Here is a 27,054-nt window from a genome sequence, read left to right as displayed (position 1 = left end):
CCGGTACTCCACTCCCTTTTTTAAGAGCTCATGGAGAGGTTTCGCAATCTTGCTGAAGTTAGCAATGAAACGGCGGTAGTAACCTATCAATCCGAGAAACCCTTTTAGTTCCTTAGTTGTCTTTGGCTGTGGGAAGAACTTCACCTTCTCCACCTTCGCCATATCTGGTGATATTCCTTTGTCAGTGATGCAATGACCTAGGAAGATTACTTCCTTCCTCAGGAATTCACACTTGTCTGGTTGCAGCTTCAAATTGTGCTCTCGCAACCTGTCAAATATTTCCCGGAGCTTTTCGTTATGCTCCTGCAGGTTTTTCCCATAGCATACTATGTCGTCTAGATATACAAAGCATTTCACTCCTTGTAAACCTGCCAAGACTGTATTCATCAGTCTCTGAAAACATCCTGGGGCTCCCTTCAGTCCCATCGGCATTCGTTTGTATTCGTAATGCTGATAGTTTGAGCTAAATGCCGTTTTCTCTCTGTCCTTCTCGTCCGTCAATATTTCATGGTACCCGCTTGCGAGGTCAAGCGTCGAGAAGTATTTAGCTTGCCCTAACTGATCCAGTATCTCGGAGATATTCGGTAGTGGAAATGCATCGCCTACAGTGATATCATTTAATCGTCTGTAGTCCACTACGATTCTCCATTTCTGTTTGCCACTAGCGTCTAGCTTCTTTGGAACTAACAGTAACGGTGCGTTCCAAGCGCTCTTACTCTCGACAATTATGTCATCTCTTAGCATCTGCTCTATTTGCTCCCTTAGCACTTCCTTTTGCGCTTCCGAGATCCTGTACGGTCTAGCGTTTACTATCTTTCCCGCGTGTTCCGGTGCAATCGGTATTCTGTTCTTCACTGCGGAAGTATAGGACAGGTTGTCCCCTGGTAGATGAAATACATCTCCGTATTCCGCGCAAACCTCTGCTAGAGCGCTTTTCTCTTCAGCGTTCAAATGATCCATTCTTAATTGCCTTCGCAACACACTAGTACGACTTTCTGTCTTTCCTATGACATTAGTACAACATTTTACTTCGCGTATTTTCCCTACTTTTTCTAATTCTTCCGTCATTAACCTGACGTTTCCTAACTGCACTCTGTCTTCTGACAAGTTTAATGCACTTACTATGCATTTCCCATTTCTCACTTTTACTAACGCTTCAGGTACATGTACCCCTTGTGCAATCTCCTGCCTAGGAATAATCATTTCCTTTTCGATTCCCCTTTTTACATTTCCTTCCACCTTTAATAACATTATTTTTTCCTCTCGGGGCCCTATTTCCCCGCCTACTTCTGAATCTTGTTCGTTCTCATGTCCCTTTGGCTCTTCCTCTACTACTAAGGGTATATCTCGCCCTTTTAGTCTCACTATTTTACCTGCATAGTCTAACTTAACTCTATGCTCTGTCAAGAAATTTCTGCCTATCAGTCCGTCGTACGGAATATCTAATCCTCTCCCGTACACGTGAAATTTTTGCCCTACTTGCTCAGAACCGTCCACACTTAAGTGTACCTGTACCGTACCTATTGTGCTGACGGCCTCACTGGTTACACCTTTTAGCCGAAGCCTCTCCGCTTCATTAATTGCAAGTGTACTATTTATCGGAATACTCGTTCTCTTGAGCAGACACAACTGTGCTCCAGTGTCTATTAGCAACTTCAAATATCTTTTTAATTCTATGCAGTATAATACCAAAACGTCATTTTCTGTTGCACAGTCGATTAACCTAACTGAGGGTTTACCTATCGCAACAAGGCCCGACTGTGCGGCCTTGCCGCCTCTTAGTTTCCCTGCACCACTTTACCGGTTTTGCTCGATACTGGCACCCTGCCTTTTCTCCATGCTTGCCAGGGCCCTGCGTGACAATCTTTCGCGTAATGTCCCGGCCGCTTACACTTGAAACAAGCAACGTCTTTTACCCTCGTACACGGAACTCCACAGTTCCCTGGTAGATTACATTGTGGGCACCTCCACTCTCGTAACCCTCCATCAGCTTCCCTATGATTTCCTCTAAAGTCTCTTGTATCTATCGGCTGAATTTTTCTTAATCTTACCCGGCATTCCGCGTCTGTATGTCCTGGCTTGTCGCACCCGTAACAAAAATTCGTAAACTCTTTGCCCGTCATTATCCGTACTCTTCCCTCTGGCCTATTCTTTCTACACTTGCTTGCCATGTGCCCTCTCAATCCACAATTGAAACATTTCAAATCTCTAATATCTCTGGTATTCTTCACCGTTTCCTTTCCCCGGTTGAAAGTTACTCTTGGGGCTAGTCCCCGCTCTTTCATTGACAGTATTGCACTTTCTTCTTGCAATGCTAGTTCCACGGCCGCTGCTAGCGTGATTTCATCGCCTCTACTTCTTACTATCGTCTGTATTCTATCATTGCTTAACCCTTGTATAAAGCATGCTCTTCCTAGTGAATCAACCAGTTCTATTGCGCCCTTTAAGTTCTCCCTAGCCGTAACTCTGCTTACTGCTTCCCTGAAATCCCTTTGCATTTCATCTATTCGGCTTGCCCATGTCGCAATTGGCTCTCCTTGTCCCTGTCTCGATTGAAATATCTTGCACGCGTAGTAGTCAATGGTACGCTTACTCGCATAATTTTCCTCTAGAACATGTTTTACTTCCTGCCATGTCCCCGTGCGTTCCCTTACTTGCAGCCTCGATCTGGCCTCTCCGGTTATTTTGGCTTTAACAAACTTCAGTAACGTTTCGTGTTCCTCCGGTTTCACAAGTTCAAATGCAGCGTCTACATTTTCAATAAACTCCCTAAGATCTCTCTTATTTCCTTCGAACACTTTTGGAACTATACACAAGGCTTCTTTCACTGATATCTTACCGCTACTGGAGGATGACGGAACTTCGTTAGTTTGGGCCATCTTACCAACTTAACTATGTTAGCACTTTACAATACAAGATACAAAATTCTTAATATAATATTATATGTACCGCTTCTCTTGTGGTGCGCCGTCTGTTCCGCCGATCCGCGTTGTCCCGCGTTGTGCCGCGCTGCTCCGCGCTGTCTCTGTGCTCTCATGCCCGCGCGGTTCCGCGCTGCCGCGATGCGTCGGCCGCCGCTCTGCTGGGCTGTGCCGACCCCGTCGCTCGCCTCGGCTGCCGCTGCTACGGCTGCTGCCGCTGCTCGGCCCGGACCCCCGGTCTCGAACGCTGGCTGCTTAGGCACCTCTCTGCCTCGTCGCTCCGCGTCGTGCTGCCGCTATCCTGCGTTGCCCTGCACCCGCGAGGACTACTTCTCTGGACTCTGTCGTAGTGGGGCTACTAATGCTGAAAGTTGCGAGTCGCCACAACTTCCTGCTAACTGCCACAGTCGCTGTAGCAAAATCTACTGGCTCCTATCTCCTTTTTGCCTATATGCCTTTGTGGTACCCCACACCTGGCACCAAAACTTTTATTTATGTCGCGTCCCAAGCGTGGGTTTTGCGAGGGATTGAGCGACACGGTTCGTAAACGGCAATTAGCCGGTTGACCTAATTGAGAGGGAGACTTTTGATCTGGCTAAGATGTTAAATTCCCTGGTGTGAAGGTACAAGGCTAGGATGTTGGTAGAAGTAAACTCGTATGGACGTTATAAAAGTTCTAATTTATTCATAAAGAATACAGATCACCCTAACTGCGTAGTGATTGTACCTACAGAATAGCCAAGCCCATTACAGAGACGGTGACTGACTTCCACCGTTCTGGCTGCCTAATAGAACTTTCCAGCACTTTGCTGCCCACACTAGCACCCTACGTCAGAGTCCCGCGGTCGCTGCCTAAACGCTCATCGGCGACTACCTCCAACTGTCTGCCTGCAGCCCGCCCTCAGCCCAAGTCGGCTGCTACTCACGCTGACTACCGTCGCTGCCTAACCCCGAGAGAGAGAGAGTTCTCCGGAGCGGCGTGCCTCCGAGTTTTGTTAGCTCTTCCCCTTCGACCCCGCCAGCGCTTGGCATGACGTAGCGTCGAGTGCAACTTTTCCTTATTAGGGATTGTTTTAGTATTAACTTCAGTACTTTTCTTCAGAAGCTGGGTGGAGGGGTAGAGGGGCCTCTCCCTATATGGTCACGCACTGCGTCCTGAGCCCTTCATTGGCTCCTCATGACGTAGTGCGGTGCCCACCTAGGGCCCTCTTTCTTTCTCTCTCCGCTCCCAGACTTCTCCCTCTAGCCAAGAGTGTTGATACTGCAAGTTATTGCTTATTAAGGGACCTGCCCAGAGCGCCCTGTTTATCTTAATAGCTGAGTCTGCTTCCTTGCTTATCACGCGCAGCTGCCTGGCCGCTTGGACCGCCGCCTCGGCTATCTGGCTGCGTCGTTATCTTTTGTGACCCATCTGACACGCCTGGCGTCCCCTGTTAACTCTATCTCCCCGTATGATTTCTGGTGTATCGTCTGAGAACAACTGCATTTAGACTTGGCTTTTCTGCGGTTACAACAACATGCAGCAACTTTCTTGATCAGCACCATCTGAGGACTAGTCTGCAATGGAGCACGTGTGGGATACGATGAGATGAGAAATGTCTCCTGTGACTCGTCGACCGATATCTGTCACAGAACTACGTGAACAGGTTCAGAAAGTGTGACGTAACATATCCCAAGACAGCATTCACCATAAATACGATCAACTGGATGGCGGAGTCAGCGCCAGCATTGGTGGCTGTGGAGCCTACAGCTCGTACTAATATCGTTCCATATATGGTACCTCAAAAACGCTCCTGTTATTGATCTGTAAATGTAATCATTTCGTGTACTCCATATGCGCTGTTCAAGAATTTTAAACATACTTGAGATATGAGTTAACTCTGCTCTTTAATTTCCATCTACTACGTTTGTTCGGAACCAGTTTTTAGCTATAACGGTTGTTACTAATGTTTCCAGACTATTTAGTATCATTTTATAGTCAACATTGTCAGAGCCTCATTCAGCTCTAAAAATATGCATATTTCACACTCATATTTGACAACAGCATCAAGTAACACTTTTTTGAAATTTGCTATGACTGATTATGCACTTCAACCAATGTTGACATCTCTTATTTGTCTCTCTTTCATAATTTGTTCTATTACTTTTGAGAATAGAGCCAACAGGGATATGCGCCGATAGTTTTCCATATCTACAACAGTACCTTTGTTTTGCTGAGGTACAACTCCTAACGGTTTTATATATTCTGAAAATTTCCCCCATCTGAATGATTTACGTAATATATATGTTAATATTTCGGAAGGCATACTTAATATTATCACATGAGCAGGTGCGCATTGTAAAATTTAAAGCATGGAGAGTTTTAAGTAATGTGAAGTCTTGATCACTAGCTCACGGTTAAGACATCGATAAGGCATAAAAATCGCTGCTGTTGCACTACTTGCAACACTGCTCCCTCTGGAGAGTTAACTTTTCGGCACGTACAACTAATATTGTTGCATGAGCAGGTGCACCTTGTAAAATTTAAAATATGGATATTTTTAAGTAAAATCAGGTCTTCGCTGAATAAACTATTAAATATGTTCTACAAAAAATTATTTATAAAATGAATAAGCATAGTTATCTTGTTATTACACTTATCTCTGACCCTGAGAACAAAGCTGGAAACTGTCGCACACTCAGGCGCTCGTTGTACGATTTACAACATTCAACACCTCGTTGCTTACAAATCAAATGGTTCAAATGGCTCTGAGCACTGTGGGACTTAACATTTGAGGTCATCAGTCCCCTAAAACTCAGAACTACTTAAACCTAACTAACCTAAGGACATCACACACATCCATGCCCGAGGCAGGATGCGCAGTTGCACGATTCTGGACTGAAGCGCCTAGAACCTCTCGTCCACCGCAGCCGGCGCTTACAATTCAGAAAACTGGCTGAGAAAGCTACAGATAGAAAGTGGAGCATGTTTTAACAAACATTGTCGAGTAAGCGTCAACCATGAAGTACAGGGTGATTCAAAAAGAATACCACAACTTTAAAAATGTGTATTTAATGAAAGAAACATAATATAACCAGCTGTTATACATCATTACAAAGAGTATTTAAAAAGTTTTTTTTTTCACTCAAAAACAAGTTCAGAGATGTTCAATATGGCCCCCTCCAGACACTCGAGCAATATCAACCCGATACTCGAACTCGTTGCACACTCTCTGTAGCATATCAGGTGTAACAGTTTGGATAGCTGCTGTTATTTCTCGTTTCAAATCATCAATGGTGGCTGGGAGAGGTGGCCGAAACACCATATCCTTAACATACCCCCATAAGAAAAAATCGCAGGGGGTAAGATCAGGGCTTCTTGGAGGCCAGTGATGAAGTGCTCTGTCACGGGCAGCCTGGCGGCCGATCCATCGCCTCGGGTACTTGACGTTCAGGTAGTTACGGACAGATAAGTGCCAATGTGGTGGCTCTCCATACAGTTGATTGTGGAATTTGCAGCTCTCTGCTAGCTCTGCGAGTCGATTTTCCTGGGCTGCGGACAAATGCTTGCTGGATGCGTGCTACATTTTCATCACTCGTTCTCGGCCGTCCAGAACTTTTCCCTTTGCAGAAACACCCATTCTCTTTAAACTGTTTATACCAACGTTTAATACACCACCTATCAGGAGGTTTAACACCATACTTCGTTCGAAATGCACGCTGAACAACTGTCGTCGATTCACTTCTGCCGTACTCAATAACACAAAAAGCTTTCTGTTGAGCGGTCGCCATCTTAGCATCAACTGACGCTGACGCGTAGTCAACAGTGCCTCAAGCGAACAAATGTACAACTAAATGAAACTTTATAGCTCCCTTAATTCGCCGACAGATAGTGCTTAGCTCTGCCTTTCGTCGTTGCAGAGTTTTAAATTCCTAAAGTTGTGGTATTCTTTTTGAATCACCCTGTAAATTTCTACGGTGGCGCAATAGCTGAAAGTTAAGGCTCTGATAAGGCATAAAACCGCTGGTGTTATACGTTACAACGGCGCGTCCGCCGAAGGGTTAAGAAAGCTTATGTGGTCTGTAGGCACTGTTTCAGGACACATTTGGTACGTCATCTAGTGTTATTGACTTTATATTTTTTGGGTTTTCTGAAGTTTTACAGATTACGTGCAATGTGTTTGGTAGAAACGTTGAAATGTAGCGTTGAAATGGGTCTGTATCAGTCACCTTTCATGAATGTTTCACCAACTTGCGACATAATCGCGTGTACAAACAGTGATCCAATACTGTAAAATGCTTTTTTATTCCAGTTCATAATCACAAATGAATTCTTTAGGCGGTGACCGGTTTCAGTCTGTAACGACCATCCTCAGATCTAATATATATATATATATATATATATATATATATATATATATATATATATATATATATATATATAACATCAACATGTATCACAATATACTGTCATACACCAGGGAAATATACAGATAAAATATGGTATGACGTACCTTTTTTATACCATGTCCTAAAGTGATACAGCCATAATGGCATCGTCAAAATATATAAATATAATCAGCTTAGCATCGTCACATAGATTTCAAATATGATGTAGAATTGGCCACATCGTCCACATAGTTATGTTTTTGCGTAAATAGTGACTACATATGAGCAAGCCCACAGTAGCGATATCTAGGGAAGGTGTAGGCAAACAGGTTTCTGGATGCTACTGCACCTCAGTAGCTAGTTGGCAATAATCACTATGTGGACGATGTGGCCTATTCTACACCATATTTTAAATCTATGTGACGATGCTATGCTGATTATATCTATATGTTTTGACGATGCCATTATGGCTGTATCACTTTAGGACATGGTGTAAAAAAAGGTACGTCATACCATATTTTATTTGTACATTTCCCTGGTGTATGACAGTATATTGTGATAGATTTGCTGTTTTATGTTCAAAGACACACAGCTCACTACATGTATATATTTATATATTTTAGATCTAAGGATGGTCATTACAGACTGAACCCGGTCATCGTCTAAAGAATTCATTTGTGATCATAGACTGGAATAAAAAAGCATTTTCATGAACGTATTATTTGTAGTGATTACCTTGGTCTAACCTTGTCGAGCAGATTGTTTTCTGCCGTTTGCTTCTGTTTTGACCAAGCTTGGGTTGAAGAATAGATCGGGAGCCAACTTTACACACTATTTTCTTTTACCTACTATATGTATCCCATGTTACCCATTGCCTAATAACAGTTACATCCGTGATACATAAATGTGTAGTTAATTCAGGGTTCATGTGCGGTCATATAATCTCTATAGCTTTCTTCGTTCTCTTTGCAGTTGTGTGGGAATATCGTTTGATTTTTTCTTTCAAAAATGGCTTGTGGCATCACCGGACAGGAGACAAGATTTGTCCCACTCCTTTTATAAGTTCGTCTTGCAATTAGTCAATCAGACCAGTAATCTAACTGCAGAATTTTCCAACGAACTCGTGCCGGAATCTTTGTTCGGTAAACTGGTGGGAGGCTGAGTAATACGCTCTGTCATTTTTGGGATCCACTCAACGGCAGTGTGGGGTCATTTTCCATTGTTACTGTCTGTAGGCCACTCGCACCAAGAGAAGTTGCTCCAGATCACAGCACCTGGGAAGTTTTGTAAAGTTTTTGTTATGACTAAGTTGCTGTCGGACGATGTGATGAGTAACATGTTCTGGTCCTGGGCACATTTAGGATAAGACATATGTGCAGGGAATTTTCTTTTGCAATGTACGTAATCCATGCAGTAATTAAGTTCAATTAATAAAGTTACCGCGTTTCTAAATTTTTCGATTTTCAGATTAGGTTTGACAGCACCCTCCAACAGTTCATTGGAATTATTAGTAAATTTATCTTCTGGTATCTTCCTTCCAGAACTGTTGGCAGTGCTTGGATTTTGAATGCGTTCACAAGAGTTACAATGTTTCATCCTATCGACGGCACAATCGTTTGCTGACTTTGAATTTGTTAAGAGATCAACCTTCCTCGTTAATGAACTACAATGTTAAGCTGATTTTTAGTTGTTAAATGACTGATAAACTTTAAGAGAAAATACTTCATATTAACAAATATCCTGTTTCATGGAGTACGGTACGCTACTGTTCTCGCCTACGTCCTCTCTGGCCGGGCACTGGGCGTTTGTGTTGTCCTCTTCATTTCATTTCATTCATGTCTTTTCAATTTAGCGGTGAAACTGATTCACTCATCAGTCATAATAAAGTCATTTAGTCGGATACCGTTGCAGGTTTAGGGAAGGCATAGCGCCAAAGCTACAAATGTCTATATATTCTCTAACCAACTTCAGGTGACATTGAATTCATTAGAATTCAACAGCAGAGAGGCTACATCAGTTCTTCACAGGAGGTCAAATAGATCAATGAAATCCATTAGGCATTTAGTATTTGAAATACAGCTGAAGTTCAGAATCAGGATGATATCTAGAATGAAAGTTTGACTCTGCAGCGGAGTGTGCACTGATATGAATCTTCCATGAAGACTAAAACTGTGTGACAGACCCAGACTCGAACTCGTAGCCTTTGATTTTCATAGGCATTTACTTTACAAACGAAGCTACCCAAGCGCGACTTTATGAAACTGCCAGGAAGTTTCATATCACCGTACATTCCGCCTTAGAGTCAAAATTTAATTCTGGAAACATCCCCCAGACTGTGGCTAAACCATGTCTTCGCAATATCATTTTGTCCAGGAGCGCGAGTATTGGAAGCTTCACAGGAGCATTTCTGTGAAGTTCAGAAGATACGAACTAAATACTAGCGGAAGTAAAGCTGTGACGACGGAAGGTGAGTCATTTTCGGATAGCTCAGTTGGTAGAGCACTTGTCTGCGAAAGGCAAAGGTCTCGAGTTCGAGACTTGTATGGGCACACGGTTTAAATCTGCCGCCAGGATATCACTGCACACTTCGCTGCATAGTGAAGGTTTCACCCTGGACACACCTAGTGGTGTGTGGCTAAGCCATGCCTCAGCAATATCTTTTCTTCCATGAGTGCTATACTTGCAGGACAACTGTGAAGTTTGGAAGGTAGGCGATCAGGTACTGGCGGAATTAAAGCTGTGAGGACGGAAAGTCAGTCGTCCTACGGTAGCTCAGTCGATAGAGCCATTGCAAACGAAAGTCTGAGATCCCGAGTTCGAATCTCAATCCGGCACACAATTTTAACCTGATAGGAATTCTGAAGGTTAAATCTTAGTAACAGAACGATGGGCATCTCATTACTTCACTTTATTTAGCGCTCAGTAACAGAACCATGGGCATCTCATAAATTCACTTTACTTAGAGCAGAACTGTTTACTAGTAAAGTATTATTCCTGGCAGAATTTTTGTTATACTTTCTCTGCAATACTTGAAAAACGCTCGTTCATATAGTTAATAGGAGGTGTGGATCATATATTGTTGTATGCCTCTCCATTATCAGTAAGTTATTAAGTCTCTCTTTGTTTCTCTTTGTTTCTTTTTCACTGGATTCCCATATTGGTTTGCTTTTTTATTTTGTAATGAAATGATTTTTCTGCAGCTATCAGCACCTTCTTATAAAACGTTTTGTATGTATGATACATATTTAAGTACTCTGGCCCAGATGACCCTTTTTCGTATTACTGATATAATCGAGGGTTTGGGATGATTTATTAATACCTGCTATTATTCATTTATACTCGTGAGACATCGATACCGATGTGGGTATTTATGGAAATGTCTGTTCCGATATGTTTAAATAATGCTGAGAATTTAGATAATTTCCTGTTTACAATGGTTTCTCTGTATACTTTATTCAAACACGTTTTTGTTAGTTCCCCAGAAAAATCTTGTATTTTGTTCAGTGACTTTCTTCATACCGAATTTTAATGTCATTATTTGGTAGAAAAGATCTGATATGTAAGAACTTTCAGCATTGCAGCGCGTCAGCAATCGTAATTATGTAAATAAATTATGAATAATCCGCCTCGATTGCGAAAATTCCCGGTGTTTACCCAGGTTTCAACGTGGATAACCACCCCTTCTTCAGAACAAAATAAAAAACAGCTTGCCTAAATGGGCATAGTGAATTTCATTTTAGAAATTGGCTATGCCCATTTAGGCAAGCTGTTTCTTATTTTGTTCTGAAGAAGGGGTGGTTATCCACGTTGAAACCTGGGTAAACACCGGGAATTTTCGCAATCGAGGCGGATTATTCATAATTTATTTAGATCTGATATGTCAATATCTTATGCAGGTACACTACACTTTTTCCTATCATTATATATGGTGATGGTGATGATGTTTGGTTTGTGGGGTACTCAACTGCGCCGCTATCAGCGCCCGTACAAAGTCCCAATCTTTAAGCAGTCCAATCTCGCCACATTCACGAATGATGATGAAATGACGAGGACATCACAAACAGCCAGTCCCCGTGCAGAGAAACTCCCCAATCCACCAGGAATTCGAACAAGGTACCTGGTGATCCACAGGTAGCAACACTAGCCACTAGACCACGTGCTGCGGACTTCATATTTGTGATCGCATAGTCGGTCACTGATGCAGTCATAGTAGTCACTGTATTGAGAAACAACTTCGTGCCACTCTCATTTGTGATATTAGTGTATATGTCTCTAGACAAAATTATAATGACTTCTTCAGTTGAGAGTTTATCTAGAACATGTGTTTATTTATTGCAAAAGGTGTCCACGTTACCACTGGGTATCGATGAACACAACAAATGATTAATATCTTGGTGGTATCAAGTTATATTCCATAACCGGTATTTCTACTTCACTTACTTTACTTAGGTCATGTATTGATGGATGATCCTCCACCATATCAAGTTATTCTACAGCAACAGTCTGTCACTTCATACAACGACGGTGCTACATGTTGTATGTCTGTTTCTCTAGACCAGCGCTCACTGACAGAATCTACTGTGCAGTCCAAACACTAAAGCTTAATTTCATATTGGTGTTTTTAACATTCGATGGATTGCATGTTTTTATGAAGGATAGTTAAGTCAGAGAATTATCTCATGTTATTTTTTCTAATAGTTTCTTTTTGTTTCGACATCTGGCAGTGTGGCATTTGATTTTTTAGAATCTATCCAAAGTGGGTGTTTCTGGATTACCTCGATTGCTGTAGATATTCTTTAGGAGAGGGGGGGGGGAGGGACCTGTTGTTTGGATTGTATTGACAAACAAATTCGTGCCCCTCTCATTTGTGATATTAGTGTTTATGTCTCTGGACAAAATCATAATGAATTCTTCATTTGAGACTTTATCTAGAACATTTGTTTATTTATTGCAAAAGGTGTCCACATTACCACTGGGTATCGATACACACAACAAAGACCTAAAGAAGACCTGCTTCTCCTACCCATGAGAACGGGTATTTTACAATGTGTAGCCCGAGCTTCACCCCTCTCTACAGTACTGTCTAGAATCAGTTCTAGAAATCTTCCCTTCCCAGTCCCGTTTAGGTATAGTCCATGCTTAGTGAAAATCCTTCTACAGATAGTACCAACTGATAGTACAAAAAGATGCACAAAGTCTTATCGGAAAACGAACTTTAGAAATTTCGTGTAGTGACTAATGTCCTGGGTGCACTAAATGCGAGTCAGTATGTATTCTATGTTCTAGCTGTCTTATTTGGTACTGATTTGATATGTTATTTGTGTCTAGGCAGAATTTGCGTTAAGCTCACGTTTTTTTCTCTATTTGTTATGAAGAACAGCGTTTTAGGATACGGTGCAGCTCCTTGGTTGACCCGAAAATTGCTTATAACGACAAATGTTTGTAAGTTAGACCTTCGCTGTTTATAACATGATGTCTGGACCAGAAATTCATTTGAGGTAAGATTTCCAGATTCTAAATTCATATTGAACGGCACAGTCCAAATTTGCACTTCATGGTTCAGTTTTAGGTTTTTGTGCCTTTCACACCCGTAGACTTCTTCCAAAAACTACTGCAACACAAGAATGTTCAATAAAACCAACAGCTCCTCAGATATGCAGGTATCTAATGTATAATTTAAACAGCACATAAAATAAGCCACCGAAAAAGGAACACATTTGTATTTCTGATGGTTTGTATTGTATATTGTAGGGCATAGTTATAATACACGTTGAAGCTGTTAGTAACTTTCAAACAACAATAACCCAGTGTGGAGTAATTTCTTGAGTCACAACACCTATTAACCATAGAGCTGACCTACGACAAGTCTGTTTCCTCAACTTCTTAAACATAATCGTATGACTAAAGCTTGACAGCTCATAGTGTGTGCTGACATCTGCTACTGCGTAGTACTTATTTTTCTTCATCTACCTATACTTTGTGCGATATGACATGAAGCTGTTCCCAGCAGCAGGGAAAACCAGATGCAACTGTAAATTCAAATGTTAACCAGTGACCTGATGGATAAAACCATTACCCAGCGTCCAGATTCCTTGAATTTACGATATAATTACATGCAATAAACTCTACCATCAAACAAGCGCATTCTCGCTACTGATTATCTCTACGTGACAAAACTGCCTAAGTAACACGTGAGTAACGATAAGTAACATTTGATGCTCAGCAGAGCATTGACACTTATATCTCTAAAGTTTAGTCAATACCAATAGGTAACTGGCACTGGTCATGGTATCCAACAAAAGTTCATTCTCTAAGGTTTTATGTGAGAAATACAATTTGGTTTTCTGTTTCAGGAGAAGAAGCACATTATAAGCGTTCTCTGGGCGCCAAACATCGAGCCAGACATGGGAGGTGCTTTCCTCTCTGACTCCCCTATCCAGATGCTCATCGACGGCCGTTTCAGCAAGGTGCCCGTCATGACAGGCACTACGTCTGCCGAGTCTGGTTAGTATTCTGTGCATGATTTATCTGAACAGCTTTAGCTGACATACGATCTGCTGCCCTACTGGTGCTTTATTGATCAGTGTTGGACGAGTATTAAACTCACGTAGGAAACGTAGCCGCGAAGTGCAGTACATTACTTTTATACAATCATGAAAAATCTACCGAGTCTTAAATGTCTTTTGAGGTGACTCAGCATCATTCCAGGTCTTATGCGACGGCAAAGTTATCAGCCTAGTACATTAATGCCTACAAACTTACTACTTCCAACTAAACCACAGAGTATAATACAGTAGTCACCAACAGAATCTTCCCCTTAATAACCCAGGATGTTCGATGTAAGCTATTTGATAATCTCCGCGTAGTAATTAGCGCTACCTAAATGTTCCCTTCTGAAACTGGGTCGTTATTCCTAAAATCCTACTTCAATAGACAATGCACCTGACAGTAAAGTACTTAAAATATACACAATAATCAGATGTTTATTGGACTGCACGTGAAACAGAAATAAAGAGATGGAATGCACCTCACCGCAGGTATAACTAAACTACAACTTGTCTTCATGTGTTTCTATAGAAGAAACTGAAGCAGTGTTACCAGTGTGATTCTTAGAGACGTGACGAAGCCTCATTTCATTACGCACAAAATAGACCAGTTGTCTTTAAGTTTTCCCAAATACGGCACTTCCCTCGATCATTGTCAACTACTTTTCTACGTAATGAATCACAACGGTCGCGCAGACAGATAAACTTAAGCTATGGAAGTCACATATCGCGAGGGAGTGGACAAGGCGTTTCCTCTTATGCTATAAACAACACCGACAGACCTGCAGTCCACTACCGCCACAAAATTACCATCTCTTTCTTTTGCACATTGGCTGCTCTTCCGGGGATATTCGTATCTGCTGTGGGCAAAGTATTAAAAAGTTTTAAAAGGTAATTAAAATAACATAATTTCTTGCGTATTTTAGTACCATATCCCATTGTCAAACGTAATAAATAGCAAACATTGCAGTTTATTACTTTGATTCTCATAAATAAATGCTTCATAAAAATATATCATCCAGTTTCTGTGATAACGAATGCGATTCATTTGCTTTAACATTGGAATATATCTGATGCGCTGTGCTATCCTACACACCACCGATTCCAGTTTTTCGCTCTAGCTCATTATTCATTCTTCTGTTATAGGATCTGGCGTACTTGAAAACTCGGAGCTCATCGCTAATCTGAACGCAGACTTTGCAGGTGTGGTGGGTCCCAGTCTGCACCTGCCTACTTTGGAACAGCAGACGGAAGCCGCCTACGAGTTGAAGAACTTCTACTTCGGAAACAACAACATTTCAGCTGATAATCCTGACCCTCTGGTCTATGTGAGTTAGTTATTGCTAACACAGTTTTCTAGCTATTGCAGTAATCTATTAAGTGTTAATACCGCACATTGTGATGTAAGGCTAGACTTCTGAGGATACAGCTGCTGCATCATGAACAGCTGTGTTTCCAGTCAGACTGTCAAAGGGAAGGCTACATAATCAAAGAGAGTTTCAGCTTATATTTACAGGAAGCCAAAACGTTGTCGACAAACAAAAGCTCAATGAAACCAAAGTGAACTGAGGCACTCGAATACGAAAATCATCCAGTGAAATCCAACACCATATTCCTACTACCGATGTGTCGAACAACCATACGATGTTTCCATCTCACGTAAAGGCAGCAAACGTATAAGAATCATCTATAAATTCACTCACTGAGATGGAGAATGACGCAGCTAAGGTCATGAAAGACGTCCAAGAATCTACATAGATTAGGAAAAAGAAGTTGTTTCCTCTCTAGCAGAAGGTGGGGAACATCGCTCGATCATAGATCGTACCAAGCTAATACAATGAGGTGCGTTCTCTAAGAACGGTTATTAACCTGGTATGTACGTCTGTGTAAACCAGAATCGCCAACGACAGTCTGCTGTAGAATTACGGAACTAATTTTATGATACGCGCTACGATCTTCTAGCAGATCGATAATTTTTCTGTACGGATATACCTGGATTCCAAAAACAATCATCTTGTGAAACTGTGCTTGCTGTTTTTGTCGGTGACATCGAAAAGACAATGAAAAACGACAGTCAGGTAAACACCTTTACGTTTCGGAGATACTCCATACCATTACGCCCGGCCTTAGTGAATAAAATACTATCTTACGGAACAACTGACCAGCTTAGTAACCAGTTAAATTTACTACATGTAGTTTTCGATTATTCACTGAGATGCCAAAAGTGTCAGAGCCAAATGTGACAGATTTTTTTCCCCATGTAATGCAGCATCTCGACATAGCATGCCCTCAAGAAGTATTTGTAAGTCACCTGCAGATACTTTGAGCCATGCTGCTTCTTCAGCCGTCCCTAATTGCGGATGTGTTCTCGGTGCAAGACTTTGTACATCAACTGACCGCTCGATTCTGTCCCATAAAATTTCGATGAGATTCATGTTGGCCCATCTGGGTAGCCAAATCATTTGCTCGAATTTTCCATAATATTCCTCAAACCAATCTCGTACAACTGCAGCCCAGTGACAATTCCTTCGTTGTTTGGGAAGATGAAGTCCATCAACAGCTGTGGGTGGTCTCCAAGTAGAGCCGAACGTAACCATTTCCAGTCAATGAACGGTTCAACTGGATCAGAAGAGCCAGTCCATTCCATGTAAACAAAGCCCACTCCAATATGGAGCCACCACCAGTTTGAACAGTGCGTTGTTGACGTCTTGGGTCCATTACTTCTTGGGGTCTGCGCCAGATTCTAAACTGACCATCAGCTCTTACCAGCTGAAATCGGGACTCATCTGACCACGGTCTTCCAGTCGTCTGGGGCCCAACCGACAAGCGAAACAGAGGCCGTCTTGCTGTTAGCAAAGGCACTAGCGTCAGTTGTCTGCTGCCCTACCCCATTAATGCCATATTTTGCCTCACGTTCCTAACGTATACGTTCGTCGTAAACACCACACTGATTTCTGCGGTTATAGCACCCACTGTTGCTTGTATATTAGCACCGACAAGTAGATGCGAACGCCACTTTTTTCGGTCTTCAAATTTAGAACGTCGGCCACTGCGTTGTCCATGGTCAGACGTAATGCCTGAAATTTGGTATTCCCAGCACACTCTTGACACTGTGGATCTCGAAATAGCGGACTGCCTAACGATTTCCGAAATGGAATGTCGCACGCGTCTATGGACTACCACAGCGCGACCAGCGTTTGTTAATTACTGTCGTGCGGCCACAATAATGTCTGAAACACTTTTACCTGATTTACGTGAGTACAAATGAGAGGTTCGCCCGGGCACTGCCCTTCTATTCCTTGTGCCCTTCTGTTCCTTGTGTACGCGATGCTACCACTATATTCTGTTAATCATTTTTGCGACATCAGGCTACGATTTGGATAGTTTTGTCATGTTTTCAAATAAGGAATTATTTTATCCCTGAATGTGTGTGTACACGCTGCCTATTTGCAATTAATCTTATCCGATAATTCAGCGTTATCAATATAACCAACCTCCTATACAGATATTATATATTCATACACCATCCATTTAAAAGACGGAATTTTCAAACAGGGGTTATCTGAGTTGAGTTTTTCAAAATTCATTATATGGGGGATCAAGGGAATGCTTACTACCAGAATTCGCTATCGGACGGTACCAGAGAGGCCTCGAGCGTAGCGACGGGTTTATAATTAAAATTCCAAAAGCGCGGTTTGCAAGAAAAGTAAGGTGACGTATTATTTCCTTCCGAAACGGAAAAAAGTGAGAAAGTCTGTCTAATGCTGACGCTTACTTCACTCGATTTACAAACGGAAGGATAGTGACACTTCAAATACCCTCTCCCTCACATCTTAAGAGAAGATGCAGAGAAGAGTGGATGCAGCCGTAAGACTTCGTGATCTTGCAACTTCGTAAAGTAAAGAAATTATCTGACTCAAAATCTGATGTTGTCAAGAGCAGTGTAAACCACGATAGCAATACTATGAAGTTAACTGACATCCATGACCGAACTCTGAAACATGTTACGTGCTATCAGCTATTAGATCACCATCGAATTTTATATTTCAGGTTTATTTAATTGCGTCACCAGCATCAGTACGCTATTTGTGACAAGGAAGTCGACGTGAGGGTCCTCGCACAACGGGAAAGAAAACTTTCCATTCAACTTCGCATCATGACGAAATTCTTCATGGCCATGAATTACTCATAGTACTTTCGAACCTTGACACTATTCGAACACGTAGCACGGGGTATCATTGTCAACTTACCAGTAATCATTGTGTACAAAAGGTTGAACTTTTCTCCAAGTAAGCCTGCAGATAAATTATAAGTTCCTACTTGAGCCACAAGTTTGAATTAAAGCATTGTTCTGATTCCCTATAAGAAATGGGAATTCCCTGTACATGATGGTGATCACTGAACTTCACTTCGTATTTTGTAACAGAAAAATGAGAAAATAGATCTAACACTTTACTACTAAACACCTCTTTATATTCTCATGTACTAAATATTTACAGTGAATGTGCTCACTGCTTCACAACAGTTAATGTACTCTCGTGTTGTTTTTCCATATGCTTGCGATTTAATGTTTAATGTGCAGTTAGTACACCAATATAAATTTGATAGTAGCGCCGCCTAACAGCTTGTATATGGCACTGCGGCCAGTTGTTACCATGCTCAATCGGGCATTTAACACTTTAATATTCAGTACATTTAATGACGGGATAAATTGCATCTTTTCTTGCGTTTTGTTACTAGTGCCCACGTGGTATGTGCTAAATCGTTCGATCATAACCCCACAATAAAAATACTAAAAATTCTAGACAGTATAGTTGAAGCAGCAAGCAAAAATCTATTCACTGAGACTAGACCCAGTAGAAGCACTTTGATATACTCGTGTTGATAATAATTGGTGAAATGAGAAAATATAAAAACACAACCAATGACACTGACGGGAAGCGCAAAATGGCAAAGCAGTAATGGCTAGAGGTGAAAGCCAAAGCTATTTATACGTGAATAGCATGTATGACTAAGAAAGAGATAGATGCCACTAATGAGCTATAAAATAGATCCTTTGAGAAAAGAGCAGCATATGATTATCAAGAGGTAGAAACCAAGTACCGGGCAAAGAAGGGAAGACCCAACATGTGGTAGGATGTATAGAATAGCTACACAAAAGAAAGGAGGGCAATTTTTAGGAAATGACAAAAGTATACGTTGAGGGTGTAGGAAATATAGTACTGCGAAAAGAGTTTGAAATACCATTCAACAACTTAAGTCTAAACTCTGTAGCTGGTGTTATAGACATTCCCCTTGAATTACTGGTATTTTGCGAGAACATCCCAAGACAAAAGTTTTCCACCTATATTCAACATATATGAACTTGAAGAAATACTTTCACAATTCAAGAAGAGTGCAATAAATTCGATCCCAAAGAAGGTAGGAGCTAAAAGAGATAAATATTACCGCACTTTTAATTTAACAACGCATGGCAGCATAGTACAAGAATTACTTACAAAATAACTTCCAAGAAGGTCAGTATGGTTTCCAGAACAATACAGGAAAGCGTGAGGTGATGTAGACCCTACGCCTTATCTTTGAAGACAGACTTGGACGCTAAATATTAATCTTCCGTTCTTCCTTTCTTAGAAGATAGATTAAAGGAAGGTGAATCTGCATTTACAGCATTTTCCTGCTTCGAGCATGTTTCTGAGAGTGTTAACTGGAGTACACCCTTTGAAATTCTGAAAGTAGCAGCCGTAAGTTACTGAGAGAGACGTTTATCTATAACTTTTACAGAAATCAGTCTACAGTCTTAAAAAGTTGAAGGTCACGAGAACCAAGCTGTAAATGAACAGGCAGTGGCACATGGTTGTAACCTGTCCCTGATGTTATTAAGTTTACACTTTGATCAGGCAGTAAAGGGAACCAAGAAGATATTTGGGAATGTAATTAACGTTCTTAAAGAAAAATTAAAACATTTACGATTTCCAACGTTTTAATTCTATACCATTTTTGTGAATGTATTTTTATCTTCAAGGTCGTCTTATCTACCAGAGCCGGAAAACGATGAGCCTATGTGGTTTCGGCGGAGTAATACTGCGGGCTCTTAAAAACAAATCAGCATTTAAGAGCGTAGCGGGTAACTGGAGCCGAATTCAGCTATAAATAGTGCCGCGACACTAACCATACTTCACAGTTTGGTATGAATTCAGAAAACGAGTAGGTGTGTCACCATAGTACGCACTATCTGAAGAATATTACTAGGTCTGCCGCCGGAATATAGTGCATAAAAATGCATCAGTATCTCTGCTGAGCATCAACACCATTAATCTAACAGGTATAGAAAAAAACTGTAGCTCTCACAGAGAGGACAAAGGATAGCAGTTGAACGGTAATAATGGTGCCTTGAAAGGAGGAACATATATAAAATAAGTAGTAATGTGATGTAGTCGAATTAATTCAGAAAAATGCAGAGCGAATTAGATTAGGATCTGGGGCACTTAGATAGCATATGAGTACTGCTGGTTGGACAGCAAAATAACAGACAGTGACTGAAGTAGAGAGGATACAAAATTCATACCAGCAGTAGCTGGAAAATAGTCGTGTAAAACAGAACTTCGTCAAAATTCAGTATAAAGTTATGTGAGTTTTTTGAAGAGTTTGTCTTGAGTGCAGTTTTGTACAGAAGTGAAACGTAGACGATTACGAGTAAAGTTTAGCTAAAAAGAGGATTAGTTATACAGAAATTTTGTGCTACAGGAGACTTCTAAAGACTAGATGAGTATCTAGAACAATTTCTGATGAGGTAGTGAATCGAATTGCTATGGAAAAGAGACATGTAGCACAATGTGAATAAAAGAAGGGACCGCTCGATAGGGCACATCCTAATGCATAAAGCAATAGTCTATTTGGTACTGGAAGGAATTATGTTTAGTGACACCAATAGAGGGTGACCAAGGCTTGAGTACAATAGGCCTTTTTGAAAGGTTTGTAGATTCCAGAATTTATTCTGAGATGAAGAGAACTGCACAGGATAGACGAGCGTGGAGAACTGCATAAAACCGGTCTTCAAAGAAAAAGTAGAGTTTCCTTTTGGCACTTGTATAGAACCCTATAAAAACCAGTCTTGGCAATTAAGTTCGACAGCCGTGATCGTTATCAGTGTTTTAGTATTAGGTTCGTTTCTAGATGACGTATCATTTTTTATATCCATTTATATCACAATGAAAACATTGAAATGTTTAACTTTTGCTGCTGGTGAGTTTTCTGATTTGCATCGTCATGATCCAAGAAATATTTATGTTGCTAAAGTTTCCTCCAGAGCTACGTTGGACATTTTATGAGGTGCTCCTGCTTCCAATAATTCTTGCCGACTAACTCTTCGGACGTCGGAGAGCAACAAGAATAGTGTAAAAAAGGGGCATGGTGGATGTTTGCACGTTCTAGCAAATTCTTGTCAGAAGTAAAATTAACCTTTCGAACTGTCGCCTGGAAATTATGAATCTTACCTGTCGATTCTGTTGAGCTACTCTCTACGTATCAGTAAGTTTCCACGAGCAGGTCTGAGGATATCCAAAGCAACTCTGGACGAAACATCAGCAACAAATACGTTTTGTGGACCATAACAATACAACTAGAAATATTTACCACTAGCTAACAAAACCCCTTGTGAAAGACTTCAGTGTATGATTTTTGACTTTACATGACAAGTATATAAGACAAACAGAATCAGGTCAATATTTTAGACTAGTATTGGGAAGAACTGAGTTGATTAATAAAAGCAACGTGACACTAGATTCCATAAATATTTTTTCTCAAACTTATTTATCATCCTTTCTGTCCTTCTGCCACGAAAAATATTCGCAGCTCATTCATCGTGATTATTTGTGTTTTTCGATGTGAATATAAAAAGGATATTTCATTGTCACAGTTCAACGAAGACCTCTCCTTTTGCGACCCCAACGATGCCTTCATTAGAAAAGTCGTCGAGGTCTCCAACCTGACAGTCTATTATTATGTAGTTGACTACAGAGGAGACATCATGCTCACTAACCCATACGGTAAGTAAATGTAAATGATTTGCTATGTCACCTGTAACAGCCTATTGTATTGATAATGTCGGTTTTTACTGCTAATACTATTTAACACCGGAGATACTTTTGCCAATCCTCTGTACACGTTTCACTCACAGAGGACTACTACTCGTTCAAGTTGCCGTCTATGTATCGATTAGCACAACCAACTCAAGGATGGTTTAAGAGATCACCTATATATAAATGGACTAGTAGTGTCGGCTGTTGACGGCCTCGCTCAGAACTTCTGCTTCTCCTGCCCCTCTCACTTCCTTCAGAAATCACATGGTTACTAATATCTCTGTTTATCTGCACACCAAAATGTAAACAATGTTTCGCTGTCCTGCACATATACGGTTCTCCGTTAGTTACGTTATTAGGTCTTAGTTACACTATTAGGTTCCACAAGCTGGCAAGAAACAAACTTCCATCCTCTCACGGCTCTTTTATCGCACTGAAATCTTAATTGGCTATCCTGGCTTGGATTTATAACACTGGTGAACGCAAATTTTGGGACAGTCCTATTGAAGTGGACGCAACTGACACAATTTCTCAACTGTCTCCACTCAAATGAAGTCTTGTGTGGCTAATGATGGGACATTAAACGCAATCTGCCAACTCTATATTGTTGCTGGTGTTATCTACATAAATAATAATATTGACCGGAATGCTTTGGCGACTAAGGATACAATTCAGAGCCTTGAATACGATCACTAACAATGTATATATATTTCACAATGCAACCACTCCTCCCGCTAGACCCTTTCATCCATCCGCTTTCCTCATCTCCCCACCCCCCTCCGCCCTCCAAATATGGCCCAATATTTGACCAAGCATTAAAACGAAAAAAACCAATCAAAGCCTACTATTAAAAGGGCCATCAGTATGTTGCCATCATCTTGACCAAGTTCAGAAGTATGCGAATGATCTGAATTTTTTGCCAAGTTCTAAATTATTATATTCTTTATCAAAAATACGTAAGAAACTGACAACGATGATGTAACTTAGAGTACTTTAACATCTCTCTCCGTTTTGTACTTCCCTAAAAATACTTATGTCCAACAAAGTTTATGAAATTAAGCCTGGTCAATACATTTTATCTCATTTGTGTGCACACAGCATCAGAATATATAGTGAGTGTAACTCACAGTATTCCCACAGCAAAAATGCAAATAAGCATCTAAAATTCTGCCTTGTCAGTAAATATCATCTCACATGTGTGCACACTCCACAAAAAATACATAATTGGAGTAACTTATATTATTTCCAGATTTGCAATCAAGTGGGACGCTGGCTGAAGAGAAAGCCTTCTGCTTAAAGGCCTTGATCATTTCAGAATTCGCTAATATGTATCTGTGTGAGGGTCTTTATGACTTAGTGAAAGAACAGCTCAGTATTGTTCTCATACCCAAAAAAAGTATCTCATCCTCTGCTGGTAATACTAATGTGTGATACTTCACAGCAATGACCATGACATTTCACTGAAGTGCAGTAATAAACATTCATATTGGTAAACACGAGGGTTTCTTTGCATTCAGAGTCAGTCAGTGACTGCAGTCACTCAATGCTACATTACTAACTCTATCTTGCGTTACAAAAATGATTGTCGTCATCTACTGATAACGCTGACCTGTGCTATCACACACCGGAGACTACGTGATGTTCTGACACGCATCACCATGTTACACAAGGACTGTTGCAAATTGCTTGCGATACGACAAAATTGTAACAAAGTGTTCTATGATCAGCAAAATTTTATCAAATTTGTTGTATATTACAGCAAAACGGTAACAATCTGCCCCACTTTACAGCAAAATTGTAAGCAACTGTCTCATCTTGGAGGAACACTTAATCAAATTGTCCCAGATTACAGCAAAATGAAAAGAAATTAACTAACTGCACAAAAAATTCGTATCCACATGTACAGCAAAATTCTATCGTATTGCCCCATTTTACAACCAAATTTTAGCAAATTGCCACATTATCAACATCTTACTGCAAACTGTTACAAACTGCCCTATGTTACAGCAGAATTGTCACAAATTAGGCTATACACTAACATTGTTACACAAGATTGGACTACATCGCTTCCATACATTGCTGTTATTTATTTCATTACATAAAAATACTGTCAGATGGGTTGAGGATGACCAATATTGGAGTTTAATCATTTCTGAAATCAATGAAATTAATGTACTGATTTTTCTTTCAGAGCATGGGTACTGAGCTGTGGTAATATAATTTTCAGTCTTTGTTACCCATCACTCTAACATGTTGCGTCAGTCCGCTTCACATCGCTTGGGGGTTGAATTTTACCGATTGTACTATATATGATAATTATGGGTTGGTTGCGACTACAGGGAGACTTTAATTGTTCTGAAACCTTATCAATAACTAAAAAACAAATATAGAATAATAAATAAATTTGAAAACTCGGTGGTTATAATTAAATTTCAGCTCCTCACGGAGGTGTAGTGTGGGCTGTAATTATCGTATGACAGCGAAACTTTGTAGACAGGCTAATGTATTAATGTTTAACTGATTTACACTGGGAAACAAATTAGTTTCAATTTTGGCCACCAGGTGTAAATCTGGCGTTGTGTACTGTTTCTATAACAATGTGACATCCATTATATCATTTGACAAGCCATAACGTGAGTGAAGAGTATGGCCATCGGGAAGATATACTTTGCACCGTTACTGACTCTGTTTTACTTAAATGGCAGCAATTAGAGTGCGGTATTGAGAGAGTATCGCCAATTGAAAGTTTTGAACAAAGCCCCAATGTCATTAAATGATTTAAAAAAGATGATAATAAAGTCGGAAACATGGTTGAGATTCGTGTGGCACTTGGATGAGGAACGCATCCGGTCCTGCTCTAAGTTACTGAAGAGATGCTGCTGTGACCAGCCATGCAACACAAGCAGTTTCACGACACTTGTCCTCTCCGTGGTCAACAGTACCGAAAGTTTTGCGATCTATTTTACACTATTACACATACAAGGTCTAGAAGGTGCACCACGGAAACGTCATAGTTTGCAACAATGTTCTGAATTTTCTCTTCAGTTTCTGCCTTGAATCGAAGTTCATGACATATGGCTGAGCAATATTCTATGCAGTACCAAGACACGTTTTATACTATTCTGGGTAGTGAACACACAGAACTTCCAATTCTGGGTACTATTGCGTATGAAGCGCAGTTGTCGTATGATACTGTGTGGTATGGATTCACAACCATCTTCATTCTCACTCAGTTCTCCTTTGACGAGAATACATCAGACGGTCAGTCAGAAGAACTATGAGGTGTGCATGTTATCGAGACTTCCTCGTGCAAGCATGTGATTCCTGATTTAGAAGAGAGAAACTGTGTGGAAGCCACTGCTATTACATGAGATGTGGAATACCTCATGTAACTCGCCACTCTGCTTAATGTAACCTTCTATGAACATTTTATACTCAAATTTTTTATTGATACATGGCGCGATCTCAATCCATGCGATTTTTGGCTGTGCGCATATGTAGAAGAATGCGTCAGCATGTTGCTCAGATTTTACAGGAAGTGCTGGAGAAACTGTTAATAATGTCGTTTTACAGAAGTAGTTTCTTGTCAACATCTCTGGTGCTCATATTTAACAAATTGTGTACATGTCAATTAATAATAACGTTAACATTATGCCTTTTCACTGGCTTGACTTCTCTGCCCATGTCCCATTCTTAGTCCATTACAATATGCAAATATTGCTCTACGTTTTTCTTGCATTCACTGCAACATATCTGCACACGGTGGCCGCAACTGGAACTATTTTTTCAGAGCAAATCGATTTGTATCAACACATTAGAACATCTACCGAACTTCGGTGCCAAATTACATTTACAGCCTAAAGAGGACATCTGGGACTAGCAGCACTCTAATTATAATCACCTGGTACTAATTTCAGAGTATCACACAAAGAACGTTTAAGCACTTATTTGCTGTATGAAATTCCAAAGAAACACACACAAAAAATGTGGTCCCTGCACTTTGAACTCCGACGTGTCACCTTAGAAATAAAGAAATCCCTCTTCTTCCTGTTATTGAGTTTGAGAGTATTTTTGCTATATCTCGAATTTTTTTCTAACTTTTCAATCAGCTTCACGCCAGTGGTCAACGTCAGTTCGACAGATACTTGTAATTATAAACATCCAGGCTGTATTTCTTCAACTAACCTGAAACATATTTGCACGCATTTACAGCATTTGCAGGCTGACAACTCTTATGTTCTGAATTGTTTAATGCAACAAACTGCACTACACATGACAAATTCGTAGTTAAGATACAAACACCTCTACGATGACTCCCTCATTCTGTCACTAGGCAGTTATAAACAACTGCTGCTGCATACACTGCGGAGGCCACTGCACGGCTCACGTAAGACTTAGTTACAATAGTTGTTTTACGTCAGTCAGGCGAATAAAAGTTTAAAAAATCAGTCCTTCCGAAAAGACTAGTATTTAGATTGAAGTTTGTAACAGTATACATTTCTCCAGTACCACAAATAAGAACTTTCAATCGCTATACATAATAACTAAAACAAAAAGCCAACTAAAAATTTCTGTCACGTAAAACGTTTTTTGAACTTCTGAATCAACTTCTGCCCAGTGGTCAACTTCATCCTGTTCGACCATATGTAACAAAATTGTAACAAATTGCCACATACATCACCACTGTTATACAAAATTGTAACAAATTGCTACCATAGATTGCTATCTCATATTCAGTGACACATCAGTATCAACAAAATCGTAACAAATTGCCCCCCACACAGAAAATTTCCTGTTCCAGACATTAGGTAGGGTGAGGGTTTGAACATCCTGTAACAATATTTTCAAATGATAGCAGGCAAACGAATAGAGAAAAAAATACCTCAGAATACAAGGGGCGCAACTGACGCAGGCGAACAGGGCACTAGTTACTAGTAGGAGCAATCACAGCTGGTTTGCTATTCACGGAATTCCAAAGAATGGGACAGGAGTGGAAGAGAAGTGCATGATGTCGGGTTGGCAGTTGAGGGCGGAAACAAAGTCAAATCAATAACCCTAAAGGCACATTGACGTCCCTCCCACATTCCTATTGGCTACTGGAGGCGACAATGGTAAATGGTTTCTAATTAGCACTATCTGCCC

General features: G+C 40.6%; 1 protein-coding gene across 1 annotated transcript in view; it reads left to right on the top strand.

Annotated features, from left to right (window-relative positions):
* The window catches only part of LOC126356219 (cholinesterase-like), a 108,014-nt gene that overhangs the window by 56,061 nt on the left and 24,899 nt on the right, over positions 1 to 27,054 (top strand). Inside the window, exons 6-8 of the mRNA XM_050007031.1 lie at positions 13,643 to 13,793; positions 14,981 to 15,162; positions 21,750 to 21,879. Coding sequence (XP_049862988.1) covers positions 13,643 to 13,793; positions 14,981 to 15,162; positions 21,750 to 21,879 — 463 coding nt within the window. The remainder of the gene's footprint in view (positions 1 to 13,642; positions 13,794 to 14,980; positions 15,163 to 21,749; positions 21,880 to 27,054) is intronic.

This window comes from Schistocerca gregaria, chromosome 3 (genome assembly GCF_023897955.1).
Source record: "Schistocerca gregaria isolate iqSchGreg1 chromosome 3, iqSchGreg1.2, whole genome shotgun sequence".
NCBI lineage: Eukaryota > Metazoa > Arthropoda > Insecta > Orthoptera > Acrididae > Schistocerca > Schistocerca gregaria.
The sequence above is the reverse complement of the archived record's forward strand: the minus strand, read 5'-3'. Positions and strand labels throughout refer to the sequence as shown.